This window comes from Montipora foliosa, chromosome 4 (genome assembly GCF_036669935.1).
Source record: "Montipora foliosa isolate CH-2021 chromosome 4, ASM3666993v2, whole genome shotgun sequence".
NCBI classification, from domain to species: Eukaryota; Metazoa; Cnidaria; class Anthozoa; order Scleractinia; family Acroporidae; genus Montipora; species Montipora foliosa.
In genome coordinates, this window is record NC_090872.1 from 30,160,908 (window position 1) to 30,175,131 (window position 14,224).

Below are 14,224 nucleotides of genomic sequence, written 5' to 3' on the forward strand. Positions count from 1 at the left end.
ACTGAGCCACCGGTGAGCGGTGGCTCCTTATTTTCTCTGCTACCACAAGTCCTGGGACACAGTGTCCTAAATAACGATAATCGTTAAATTAGAGAACTCAGAAGAGATCATGCTGTGCGAGCAGGCTCTCTTTTAAGTGTCGTGCGAGTGGCGAAGCCGCGCCCCAATCCTTTCGCGGCTACAAAAGAGCCCGCTAGCACGCTAGATTCTACCATGCACAATTACTTGTAATCTCGCAATCTGATCGGTTAATAATTAGAACCAATCAGATTGAGAAAAAGTGCTCTTTCTTTGTCTCATGATCTTTTTTCATGCCCTGAAATAAACATTTTCTTTGACGTTGAATATTGTGGTAAAAAACAATAGGAAATCTCAAAAACGGCGAATCTGTAAGGGGCTATTTACATGACACCGGGACGAACTTAGACCGGCATGAGTTAGTATCGGCCTGCATACATTTCTTTTTATGCGCTCGAGTACATGAGACCGGCCTGACAATGAACTTAGCCAGGTCTGACTTCGTCTCGATTGCTGGACCGAGACGAGAAATTCTCGTACTGGTCTGAGTTCGTACCAATCTCATGTAAATGACAACAAATCTCAGACCGGGTTCAGAAATTTCAAGCCTGTATGCTTTTAGGTCCACCACATATTTCTTGAGCAAAAGATATCATTTCGCCCCGCGGTCTTACGTAAACGGTTGCAAAAATTTCATACCGGTACAAGTTCATACCGGTTTGAGTTCGTCCCAGTCTCATTTAAATACCCTCTAAGATAAGAAACCTCTACTGAGGGGAATCTCTAAAAGAGGGAATCAAAAACGCTGAAAACGGCTAAATTTTAAGGGAGAATTATTAGAGATCTCAGTGATCTACTAAGTCTTGATCATGAACTGTAGTTAGCAGAATTACTTAGCAGCCCGGGTTCCGGCGAACTTTTAAGTTTCCTTGACCAATCACATAAAGTATTGAACGATACTTTCCTCCCAGAAGAAACTGCGACCAACCACCAAACCTTGCAAGTTTTTACTGGGTTGCCATGTGGCAATCCAGTGGAAAACTGCATCGCATTTCTCCGTGTTTTCCTGTGTCTCAAATCGGAAAAGTTGCGCAATAGGGTCTTTCCTGTCACTCCCCTTCTAAGTATTCGCCCTTGTCACACGGCGGCCATATTATCCCGGGAGACCAAAAAAGCTTTGTTTTACCACGCCAAGCCTCACCCCCATGATTTCCACTGCGAGGCTTGGCGTGGTAAAACGAAGCTCTTTTGGTCTCCCTCATGGGCGTAGCCAGGATTTTTCAAAGGGGGGGTCACACTGTGTCAAACAGAGGGTACTCGCATTTTTGCAACCTGAATATTGTAGGCTGTTTGATTAAAAAACGGCTTACAAAGGGGGGATGGGGGTCACAGGCACCCCAGGACCCTCTCCCCCACGCCCCTTCCCTAGCTACGCCCTTGATCTCCCTGGACAATATGGCCGCCTTGTGACAAGGGCGAATTGATTTTGTGCGCAGAGTCTTCTGCGCGTATCTTTGGTATGTTTCAGGGGGTAGTAGACATGCGTAGATTAAGGTAGATTTTATCCGGTGGACACAGTACAATCAATGGCGGCGAAGCCGAGGTAATGCGAATGGTGTTTTATGTGATGTTTAAAAAACGTGCAGCAGTGTTTTATTGGGGTTTAAAAACACGAGGCGTAGCCGAATGTTTTTAGACCCGCTAAAACACGTGCTGCGAGTTTTTTGAACGGCTTAAAAGCATTCCACAAACAGCGTGTCCCTCTGGATTCAAAACAATGGTTCAAATTGTGAGAGGTGAATATTAGCATACAAGAAAAAGAAGCTATGCCTTTTTAGTATTCTTTCAGTCAGCTGGGTCTCTGACCCCCAATGGTACCATGTAAACCAGTGGTAGCTGTTCCATGGTCGGGTCGTCGGCGACTAAACCTTCTCCCCCTCTCGGCTTCGGCCCTGTGAGGAGGGTGGGGGGTCACCCCGCAGGAATTAAAGAAAAAACCTGTCAAAGGGCGGATGAACTCCCCGTGAGCCAACGGCCATCCCCTGCAGCCAGTGCTGGTACCAACGTACTGACCTCGTCATTCCTTGGACCCTGTCAGCCCTGGTCAAGTGTGGCTCGTGTCGCTTGGGCAACACGGGCTCGTACAATGGAGAGGTCACTCCCCTGAAGCGCTATCACGGCGCTCCGGAGTAACACGGTGGAGGATAGTTACGGGTTAAAGCTCATGTTCAATTGGCGTTAGACAGAGCGCCTCGGATTCTCTGCGACGGTGGGAGGGGCTGTTCAGCTCCATGGGAAAGCTACCGCCCGCCTCAAACCAGGGAGCCCCTGGTCAGTTAGGTGCTACCCCGTCACGTCCACTGCTTCGATGAGGTGGTCAGGCAACTGCGGACGTAAATCACTCACCTGCTAAACAGAACTCAACTACCGCACTCTGACTCGGAAGTTGGAATATTCGCACTCTTTGCCCGGGCTTCACGGATAACCCAGATCTGAACCTCCGCGTGCAGGGCCTTGCACGGAAAACTGCACTTTTAGACCGTGAATTCACAAAGCTTGCTATCGACATTGTCACACTGCAAGAGACCAGACTGGCCGGGTCTGGTTCGATCACAGAACAACACTTCACCTTCTTCTGGTCTGGAAAAGCTGAAGGCGAACACCGCATCCATGGAGTGGGCTTTGCAGTGGCAAACAAGTTGCTGAAAGACCACTTGGTGGACACACCGGTTGGAACCTCTGAAAGAATCATGCAAATGAAAATAAATTGCGCTGCTACCCCAGTGCATTTGATCAGTGTGTATGCACCAACGCTACCTAGTGAAGATCTTGTCAAAGATGTCTTCTATGACACCCTCAATGCAGTACTGAGCAGGATACCACCTGATGATCATGTGGCGTTACTCGGCGACTTCAATGCTAGAGTCGGTGCTAACCACGCTGCATGGGCGGAGATCATAGGACTCTATGGCATTGGAAAGATGAACGAAAATGGACAAAGGGTATTGGAGCTCTGCAGCTAACACGGACTCTGCATTGCAAATACATGGTTCAAACAGAAAGTGTGTCGAAGTGTCTCCTGGAGACACCCACGATCTAAACATTGGCATCAACTGGACCTTGCAATCACGAGGAAAAGGGACATTGGCTTGTTTAAATGGTCAAGGACTTACCACTCAGCTGACGGTGAAACTGACCACTCCATGGTACTGTCACAAGTCAACCTTCCAAAGAAGAAACCTACGCTAAAGAAGCAAAAAATCCGACCAGGTCTCAACACTACCGCGATGAAACAGACAGACAACATCAGAGCGTTCTGCACGGCACTGGAGGCTAAATTGACCGCAGGTGCCCCTGAGGAAACGCAAAACCTGGATGAAACCTGGGAATACTTGAAGACTGCACTGCATGACGCAGCAGTTGAATCCTTCGAGACCCAGAGGTCGCCCTATGCTGCGCTTCAAAGACGTGGCAAGACGTGACTTGGTGGCCCTGGACATAGACACTAAAAGATGGGAAGAACTTTCTGAGGACAGGACAGGCAAGAGGAATGCACTCCGAAAAGGAAGCGAAGTACTGGAGGCCCGATGGCTAGAAAAGCTGGCGATACAAAGACTAGCCCTGTGACACTAACATTGTAGTATGTAAATCTCTCGAAGATTGTTTGCCATATATATGTATAAAGAATACTGACGAGGAGTGTTTTATCAGGATACAAAGCTCATACACGTGACGTTTTATCGATGTTTTGATAGGCTGTTAGGCTCATGAATTATTAATGAGTCTTTCAATGGATCTTTAAACAAAACATTCCCTTATGAGCTCAAGAATAGAACGTCAATTTGATAAACAACACAAGAAGTTAAAAATGAATATCTGAGATCTTAAAAGCGACGAATAATGGACTTTGATAAAAATTGCATCTTTCGCCGTTGGATATCAAAGTGAGCTTCGTTTCTAATATTTTTCTAACTGTGATGTTATGTACAACACTGAAATCAAATGGAAAATTCTGTGGTTACTTTGTGGGAAGTCATTGAAGAAATCGAACGCTTTGAATGCATCTGTGTTTACTGAAGTCGCATCTGCTGTTGCCTGGCTATAGCCATTGTTTTAAACGTCAGAAAAAGATTTGTTTATAGTCATGCCAGTGTAAAATGAAGTTAATTTGGGAAGCCCACAATATTTCTTTAAGCTTATCTACTGCGCATTTACGTTAATTTTTACGTTCTTGACAATTTTTTTAAAAAGCTAGTTTACCTAAATGGCAGAAATGCAGACGAGGGAAAGGGAGAGATCGAGATTTCGTCAAATTCTAAAATGAAAATCGCAAGGTCTTCTGAATTTTTTTATTGAAAGGAGGCTGAAGATGGCCTAGAAATAAATCTTTTTCAAGTTTCCAGTTCCGTGACGTCTTTCGTTTCGAAAATACAGTATTTAATTTTGAATTTCCGATTTGGCGCCTTGCGTGGCACCAGGATACAAAGCTGTTTAGTTGGGAAAAAAAATGTCTATCCCTATGAATCTCAGCAGTTTGAGCCTTTCAAGTACTATTTCAAAAACGAGTGCGGGGGTTTCATCTGGTTTCTAAACGCGAGAAACATTTGAAACCACGAGGTCGCAGGCCGAGTGGTTTTATTGCTTTGGAGCGTTTGGAAACCTCATAGAACCCGAGGAACGAGTTTTTTAAATTACTTCTCCAACAAAGAAAATTAGTTTAAATTATCATAACATAACATAAAGCCTTTATTTACACACGATAAGAGTTAAAGCTGCAAAGTTTGTGAGGCCGTGTGTACAAGAGAGAGAGAGAGAGCTAGAAATATTAGTTAAAAATACATAGAAATACTAAAATACATTAATTATCTTGTGTCTTGTATACGTTACATATTAAATATTAAATATAAAATACATAACATTACATGTTTAATGTTAAATATAAAATACTAAGCTAAGGACAAAGCATTATCTAATACCTTAAATTCTAAAAATATACGTAATCACTGTCTCTAATTCGAGAAGTGGAGGCAGTTGAGCTGTCGAAGAGAAAGTCTTTAAAATATTCTTTGGTAATAAGTCCTTTTTTGATTCCTTAAAAGTAAACTTGTCAATTTTATCATTACAGTTAACTAAATTCCTGAGGGCTGACCCATGCACGAAAGGCTAAAGAGTCCCTCAATAATCTGCCATTGTATCTCGGGATCGAAGCTACATTCTGCCCACGTAATGAGTATGAACTTTCTCTCTCTCTCTGAAGGTGTTCTTAGGAAGACAGTCTGGAAGAATGTCATTATATTGGCCTTATAAAATAGAGCGGTTTTCAAAGTAATTACTTTGGCCAATCAAAAAGGACGCAGGCAATCCGTTAAATCAATCAAAACTCGAAGTAATTACACGTAGCCGACACAAAGAGCGGGAAAATGTGCACGCGCGAGCCACGATTTGTTTTGGTGTCACTTCTGATTGGTTGAAAAAATGGCGCGAGAACTTTGACCCAATCACTGAGTGAAGTAATCATAAACCAAAGCAATTCGCTAATTACTTTCGACACTCAATTGAAAACTGCTCTAGTTTTGAAATTTCCACTTTGTAATATAATCTGATTGTGATCCAATTTGCAAAGTTTAATACTTGACGAGATGCCATATCTTTAGGTAATCCTAGCAGCCCTATAATGGAGTCTCTCAATTGAGCTGATAATATATGAATTACAGCACGCACCCCACAAAACAAGGCCATACCTTTACGTAATAGATGATAAAATTACACTAAAATAGAATTTCAGTAAGACATCTTTGGGCAAAAACCTGGAACGTTTTAATAGTTCCAGTTTTTTCGCAAAGCTTTTCTTTAAATCCAATACCTGTGGTATACCCAGGTAAGTCTATTACCCACAGTCATTCCTAGCAGACGGGTTTTTTGTGACGTAACGCAAAACTGCGTTTCCTAGGAGGGTCGGGGGAAGAGGCTCTATGATGTATTTCTTGCAAAGTAACATAACTTCACTTTTTTCCCGGATGTGGTCGGTGTCAGTCGATTTGTTAGACACCATCGGTAAACTTCTTGCAAAGCCTTGTTTAACAGGGCGATGGCTATATTTGACGACTGATCAATTCGGAATATCGTGGTATCGTCGGCATACATAAATAAAAACCCCGAACTGACAGTAGATGGTAGGTCGTTGGTGATTGGTGTTTAATAAAGTCTACGAGTCCTCAGCTTCTACGTTCGCTATAAATGATCAACTAAAAGGTTTGAAGTGGAAGCGAAGGAGCGGTTAGCAAATGATCAGGGGCTAGTTTTGTTTGCTCAGTAAAGTTGCAGTAAGAGATGCGTGAACGCAGATTGAGCGTGTTGCTAGCAGAAGATCATATGCAAATTTCCTTCTGGTTTAAGAATAAACCTTTTGAAAATGCTTCTTTGTTTACGAGTTTTTTTTATGATTGCGGTGTGATTGAAGGAAGTTTTGCGCGGACTAAAACGTCCTTGAGTGATTTTTCCTTCCTGTAAGATACAATCGGTGGCTGTTTAAAGATATGTGCAAGCCTAGGTTGCTGCTGGATGATGTGCCAGTGTTTAATAAGAATCTTTTTAAGATTCGGTGTAGCCGGGTTATAAATGGTAACAAACGGTAAAATTTCTTTCGCCTTCTTTGTTTTGTTACGAAGAGCCCCTGTTCTGTCGGAGAACTGAACTTCAGTCAGGATTTTATGAACGAGTGTTGTGGGATAGCCTCTGTTAATTAACTCTTTTTCCTACTTTCCCAACCGCGAGAAAACCGCGGTAAATCAGCCATCGCCAAAAAATGTTTTTTTTCGCAAAAAATATTTAAAGTTAGGGGTAAAAAATACATCATTTTAAAGCTAAGAAAATAAGCTTTCCAACAGCATATAACTTATTTACAGACAACTGAAACATTTTATAACAGCGAAAGTTGAACGAAAACATTTAAGAAAAAAAACAGTAAAATATGTTTTCGAGGCAAAATTTGGTCATTTTAGCGTTGATTACGAATTTTTGGATGCATAACTAAAATTTTCTGCATTCTTGGACATAAATTCGACCGAAGACTGATAAGGCACGAATATTTTTAGATTTTTAGTAATAATCGGATTAGTGATCAATGCGTAATGTGATAATGCGATAGAAGTGTCAAATTTGCGACCCGTTGCTAACGGCAAAGGAAGCGATCGCATTGCGAATAATTAACCTCTGTTTGCCAAAAACCACCCAAATAACCGATTTTTCGACGGAAAATTCATCCCAGAGGATAAAACTATTCACTGGACATGTAGTAAAGGTAAATATGTTCGAGCGAAAGCGAAAACAAGCGAATGTTTTGAGGGAAAACACAATTATGTGAGATCAAAGGAACATGTGGTGAAGACACGCAATTGCATCGCTACGAAAATCTTACCTTTGATTTTAGCGCTTGAAATCCCATCCAATCCACCTGGTCTAGTCTCAGTGTTCTACATAACAGCACACTTGGTAAAAGACGGCTCGACGGGCGAGAGACTGTACGTTGTCGAAGTCCATTACTCGTCGCTTTTAAGATTCCACCGCCTGTCTTGTTCAGTATCGAATTGATTTGCCATTATTGAGCTTCATAAGGGTATATTTTGTTCAAAGATCCACTAAAACGCCATTCGCGTTACATGACTTTCGACGCCATTGCCGGTTAAGTTAATCGTTCTACTGTGTCCACCAGTGAAATCTACGCATTTCCCACTACCCTCTCGATCCTAAGAAAATACGTGCAGAAGGCTCTAGGCACAAAGACACCACTTAGCAGGGAAATGTCAGGCAAGACTTTTACCGACACGGAAAATAAAAAATAGAAAACGGAAAATCTACCCATTTTTCGACTGGGATTGCCATACGGCAACCCAGTAATAATATATTCCCCCGCATTAGCCTCCATTGCAAGCTAGTTCCAGTCCAATACTGAGAATACGAATATGGTATGTCTTCCTCGGGGTAATAAAACTCATTATGGTCTATGTATGGATCCCTAGTTAATACTACTAGTGTACCAACAAACAGCTGCCTCCCTCCCCGAAAACAAAAAAATACCTTCACAATACGTAGGTCCATAAGGGTATCTTGCCACCTCGGAAAAAAAACCAATCATTTCTCAATGCAGCATTTTCCTTCTAGGTCTGGCCAAATGGAGAAGATATTTTCCAAAGAAACTTCGCGTGCTGAGAGATACTGTTAGACATGTTTATCCAAGCATATGCATACTAGCAAAACACCTTTTTTCCTTGCACTGAGACGAATAGAACACTACCGAACGTGCGACACGTGTTTCTTTCGCATTTAAGCACTTGTTTTGATACATAACTAACACAATTTTGGTATCACGGACATAATTAAGGATGTGCACGTGGTGACATGGTGGTGGCCCACCGGCAAAATAAACAAGAAATAACGTTATCATCTCTTGTGCCGGCGATTTGTATACGGATTAATTTCACACGTATTTTCACAGTCTTCACGCAACGAGAGCAATTTGGAAAACTGAAAATACAAGTAAAATTAATTGCATGAGGGCCCAGGGTTCGTGCAGGAGTATTGAAGGAGTTTTCAAGTACCAGAAATTGAGTTTTAATTCAAGGAATGTTTTTAATAAGATTTCTATGCCGTACAGGGTGTTTCAGTGTTTTCTTTGATGAAAGAGCCTACCTTAATAGACCGATTCATAAATGGCGGCCAATTTATAATTCTTTTGTCGAAGTGCAAATTAGCCTACCAATCCTCATTTTAGAGCAAGAATTCTTTTCAATTCACTGTATGGTATCGAGGCTTGGTAGGCTAATTTGCACTTCGACAAAAGAATTATAAATTGGCCGCCATTTATGAATACGGTCTATATTCTTTCCCACGTCCTGTGAGTTGAGCGCACGCACGGGCATTTTAATTTTGACATTTAATCTTACCTCAATAGTCAAATTTGGGCTCAATATTTGAAATGTCTCTTTAACTTAGCATGATGCAATTTAAACAATTTTCGCCCAAGCAAAACTTTAAGGAGTTTCCCACCAAGGCCTTTTTTTCAAGGGCTTTTCAAGCGTTCTTGAAGCCCAAACCAACCCCAATCATCGTTCAGTAGTTTTGCCCCACATGTGATAAGGAGCGTAACCGTATGCGGCACGTAGACGACATGGTAAAGAAGTCCTGATATCGTTACGATCTGAAATACAAGGTTCTACGCACCAGTTTGCAACAAAAAAAAAACGTCATTTTTTCTCTCACTTGAATGTATTTTTTATTCATGCACTGATACACAAAGTTGTAGCTATATATTTTTATCACGCGTTTTCCTTCATGTTTACATAATCGCAAAACTAAGCCCCTTAACTAGTCAAATTACCTTTAATTATTAACTTCAATTTCACTTAAAAGTTGCACTGAGCTGGGTTACAACGACAATTTTCGTCAAAAGTTGTTTCGTCAAAAACACAAACTTAGAAGGAAGTCAACTTGAGCGCCATCTCACGCATGCGCTGTACACAAATGACACGCTGCTCCAGATGATTGACAATTGGGGCAGGATAATCTCGACCAATCACACAGCCGCAATACCGCTGCAAGTCAAGTGGTGCCAGCCAAGGCTCAAAGACGAATTCTGTGGGAACGTTCCTTAACTCTGGTACATATTTTCTGAAAAGCAAGAAAACGCAAGAGGTAGGTTAAGTAAATGAGACACGTTGAGCGCAATTAAAGAAATCAGTTACGCTTGCCTTTCCATGGACAGAAAAGTCAACTGATCCCATTACAACAATGAGGCTTTGCTCTGATTCTCTGGGTGGTTAGACGAAAACTCACACGCCACTTTCTTAACGCTGAAGTAATCGTGTTTGGAACAGATTGGCTCTTTTTGCAATTGCAATTCGGAGATACCAGGAGAAAACTGAATGTTCCTTGCGTGGGTCTAACGTATGACCTCACTACTAATTTGGATGCTCCTCCACTAAGCTGCAGGACACTGGGTTCAAGTGACTACTTTCCCGCTACATTCAGTGCTGGAAATGGAATTGTGGAAATGTAGCATTCTCTCAATTGCAAGGAAAGAGATGGTAATTGTTCAGCCCAGAAGTAAATGAAGACATTGTTCTTGTATCCATAATATATAACAATTATTCCATGAGCCCGAGTTGGATATCAAGTGATAAAATAACCAACGAGCACGTAGCGCGAGTTGGTTATAATCACTTCATATCCAACAAGGGCGAATGGAATATTTGTTTTAGTAAATTCTCAAACCGGGCTTTGCCGCCGATTTTTATTTCCACAGTTTTACAAAGCGTCCGGAAAGAGCATCTTGGCGCACTATTTTCCATATGACGTAAAACTCCGACTATTGGCTCATAGTCGGAGCTAAAAATTTACTAAAGAGATTTAGCATCACGTTTACGTGAAACGCGAACGTTAAATGTGTACCACGTCACCATGACTTTCCCGCCATTTTTCGCGTTTGCCGGATGACACTTGTAGGCAACCTCGTTCCCAAGGTCTCTCATCTTAACGCCTGGGGCGAGCGTTAAGATGAGAGACCCTGGGAACGAGGTTGACTTGTAGGCATTTTCGCGTTTTCCGTATATGTGGAATTTTCCTCTCGTTTTTCTTCTACATAACACGTTCTTTGTGGAAAAAAAGAACCCCAAAACCATTTTCCGGTAAACAAGGAAAAATAAGGTTTTATAGTTATAGCTCCTTACCGCATCTTCCTCACGTCGACTCTCTGTTGACTCGCAAAAGAGCTTCATCGAAATTTGATAGGTAAGGATTTTCATTCTGTACAGCGTATTTTTCTACAAACTATGTTTCTTAAGACTCCGAGTTTTTTGTTTTTGGTCACTGAACTAAAGACTCGAGATTAACCGAGTCTATTCCGAGTTGCCGTGGGTCACGTGAAGCTAAAGTCAAGAGCTTCACTCTATTTTAAGTGAAACTATTTTACTGCTGCTTGATACAAACCAGACCCCCAGTCGAATAGAAAGTTTCAGCATTTACCTGACGTATTCTCCAGTTGGATCGATCTTCTTTCCAACTCCCACCGGACAGAACCATGGCACATGACCTTTCACAAAAGTACTTGTTGACAGCCACAGCCAATTGCCAGAATTCAAGCTTCTCTCTGCATCCAGTTGAAACTCGTCAAACACCTGTGAGGTAGCAGGTAATTTACTTAGGCGATCATTCTGACTTGACCTTTTAGTAAGATACTCTTATGCAGCGGCTAGACGGGAACTGGGCACTGGCAAGTGTCTTTCAAACAAATTGACAAATGAACGAAAAATTATACTCCTACTAGCCCAGCCATATCACTCAGTTCAAGACTGACTAATGTTATCACGAATCCACCAAAAACCACGGAAAACGGAAAATGACCGAAACGAAAGATTACACAACTAAAAGCTCAGCCGTATCACTCAATTTAGAATTAAGTAATATTATTTCCATTTCTCTCTCTCTCTCTTCTACCTTCACTACAAAGTTGGTGCAGATTTCAGCCCACCTCCAGGGACACGTGCTCTCGCGTCACCTTTGATTCCCTTCCTTAGACCCCTCAATCCTCTTGAACAAAAACTGAATGTCGTGCACTCTTCGCCTCCTCAACACGGAAATTTTTACTGTGAATAGGTACACCTGTAAAGCGACAGTGCGTACAACTAACCTTAAACCCTTCTTCCCAATTGATCCACAGACAGCCGCGAGTGAGAAACGAACCTACAGCCCTGCGCGCCAGATCGTGAATCCACCCTTCAGAGCGAAGCTGTCTCATAATTGCATCAATCCATGGAAATCCAGTCATACCCTACAAGATAAAGTTCCATGGTACTGAATAAACGACTCTTGGTACGACAAAGTACAGAGTTGAATCAGCAACGAAAGCACAAATCGGCCTTAGTTTTGACGATACTATGTTTTGGAGAATAAGGGTCGACTGAACAAAGCTTATGACCTAGCTCCCAGGAGTCCCTGATAACTCAGTGGTAGAGCATCCGACCCAATTCCGGAACAAGAATACGTGGAGTGATGATTTAAAACTGTATGTTTGGCGTTTTTGAAGCAACAAGGATAATAAAGGTATGTTTAAAATAGCATTTTAGCGAGTGTTTGACAATTTCAATGTGAATCTCCGTAAAAGCGAAGGATTTCTAATTTCTATTCCATGTATTTCTATTCCGGAATACGGTCAATCGAACGCGCCCCAAGTTACTGCAACACTGGAATAATCTGTTCGGCGCAGCGGACCAAGTTATATTTCGTGGACTGATGTGTTAATGATTAGGTCGTAGAAATGTTAACATATTGACCTGTTTCCACCGTTCGAGATATTCATCAGAATCTTCCCAAGGTATCTGAAGACTCAAAGGATTGTTGACCATCTCGTGTGCACCTGGAACCCGACTTCCAACCGCAAAGAAATATTCTCGCCATAACAACTTATCGTAAAACTCCGGCGGGGGGTTTGAACCCTTGGTCTGCAGAGGAAAAACACATTAACATAAGCCTATTGGTATCTATACAAGAGTAACGACAATAAAGAGCACGATAAAAGCGGCCGTTTTCGACTTTTTTCATCACCAGGGTAAAAGCAGTCAGAGATTGTGCATGATTTTATACTCAAGTACAACATACCAATCCTTTTTTTTAAAGCTTTAACCTTGATGACAGTTAGTTGAAAATGCTCGGTTTTATTGTATTAGAGCGAGTTTCAATCGAGTGTCGTAAAACCAAAACCAAAGTAATTACTTTGGCCAATCAAAAAGGACGGAGACAATCCCGTAAACCAATCAAAGTAACTCGAACGGAAGTAATTACACGTAGCGGACCGAAATCGCGGGAAAATGTGCACGCGCGAGCCACGATTAGTTTTGGTTTCACTTCTGATTGGTTGAAAAAGTGGCGCGAGAACTTTGAACCAATCATTGAGTGAAGTAATGCAAAACCAAAGTAATTCTCTAATTACTTTCGACACTCAATTGAAAACCGCTCTATTGTAAGTTTTTAGCTTTTTGTATACACCGTTTTACCTACATTTAGAGCATATCAGGTCAATAAACGCTGACCAGTTGGCTCAATCGAGAAAACACAAAACTATGGTGCGGGAGGTCACGCGTTCGAACTTAAGTCTTAAAATAAAGGAGAAGAAACTGCTTGCTTGACATTCGGCCCCGTCTCGCATCCGAGAAAAGTTTTTCAGACGACGAGTGGTCGATCTGGAACGGATCAAATGGAAAACTAAGGAACGCAGTCAAATTGAAGGAGCCCAAGTAAAACCTTGGAAAACCAGGGTGCTAGTCGGTTGGTGCTGAGAAGACGAGAATTTGTTGCCTGCTAGCAGAGGTTTCTTCTTGTTTGCGGTCGCTGTGCTGACGAGTCGGGAAAAGAGGCCTCTGCCATTGGTCGAAACTCGCTTTGATCCAACCGCCGTCCACAACCTTGGACGGCACTCCTCAAACTGCATGTTCCATGATATGTTTGCTGACGGTGCCTTGAGCCCGCTGTCCCGCGCCGTTGTTAAGTGAACCCACAGAACACGTGAGGACTTGGTCGCTTAAGTAACCGCCACTCATGCTCAACATGGTGAGTTTCGACCCTTGGCAGAGGTCTATTTCCCCGTTCTCGTAAGCCCAGGGAAAGCAAAAGAAAAGTACCCTTTGCTAACAGGGAAGAGAATTTGGTGAGAGGTATTCAAATAAAAGGGAACTGAACACCGTAGGGGTATTGAAAAGTTGACGTTTACTGAGAGCGGTCGCACTTGGCCAATTCACCCTTGAACTCTTCAAATCATCTATTATCCAAGAAACGAACACTGAATACTGCCAGTTCATTGCACAGTAAATTTGCTATACCTTAATGTATTCTTCAGTTATTCGCTGATGAAGCAACCGAGAGGACAGACAGCCAAACCTCAAGTACGGACTCAGGTGACGTGATGACGGAAGCAGGGAATAAGCAGTGACCTCTGGTTCACAAAAGTCGTTCTTCTTCATCTGCAAGCGAAACAAAGATGACAGCACTTTAATGGTATGCGCTTAGTTCATTAGCCCTCGAATGAAAGCGAGCAAGGATTTCCCGTTACTTCAATACAAGCATCACTGCCGATGTGTTAAGGCGGAAGCTGGTGATGCGTTGAACTGTATCCTGCCCAACTCACACTTCATTTTTCGTGTCTCTGATAAAGGAAACT

The 14,224-nt window shown here is 42.3% G+C and overlaps 2 protein-coding genes across 12 annotated transcripts in view; one reads left to right on the forward strand and one right to left on the reverse strand.

Annotated features, from left to right (window-relative positions):
- The first annotated feature begins 1,604 nt into the window (after window positions 1-1,604).
- Window positions 1,605-3,041, forward strand: LOC138001189 (craniofacial development protein 2-like). The gene is made up of 2 exons (XM_068847843.1): window positions 1,605-1,621; window positions 2,465-3,041. The coding sequence occupies exons 1-2, from the start codon at window positions 1,605-1,607 to the stop codon at window positions 3,039-3,041; spliced, it is 594 nt and encodes a 197-aa protein (XP_068703944.1).
- A 6,222-nt stretch (window positions 3,042-9,263) lies between these two features.
- LOC138000579 (uncharacterized) overlaps window positions 9,264-14,224 on the reverse strand; it is a 49,541-nt gene continuing 44,580 nt past the window's right edge. For all 11 annotated transcript variants that reach the window (XM_068847101.1, XM_068847095.1, XM_068847099.1 and 8 more), the window contains 5 exons: window positions 13,887-14,027; window positions 12,345-12,512; window positions 11,702-11,842; window positions 11,038-11,189; window positions 9,264-9,684 (listed from right to left, as the gene is read on the reverse strand). In XM_068847101.1, coding sequence (XP_068703202.1) covers window positions 9,489-9,684; window positions 11,038-11,189; window positions 11,702-11,842; window positions 12,345-12,512; window positions 13,887-14,027 — 798 coding nt within the window. In that variant the 3' untranslated portion in view covers window positions 9,264-9,488. The remainder of the gene's footprint in view (window positions 9,685-11,037; window positions 11,190-11,701; window positions 11,843-12,344; window positions 12,513-13,886; window positions 14,028-14,224) is intronic.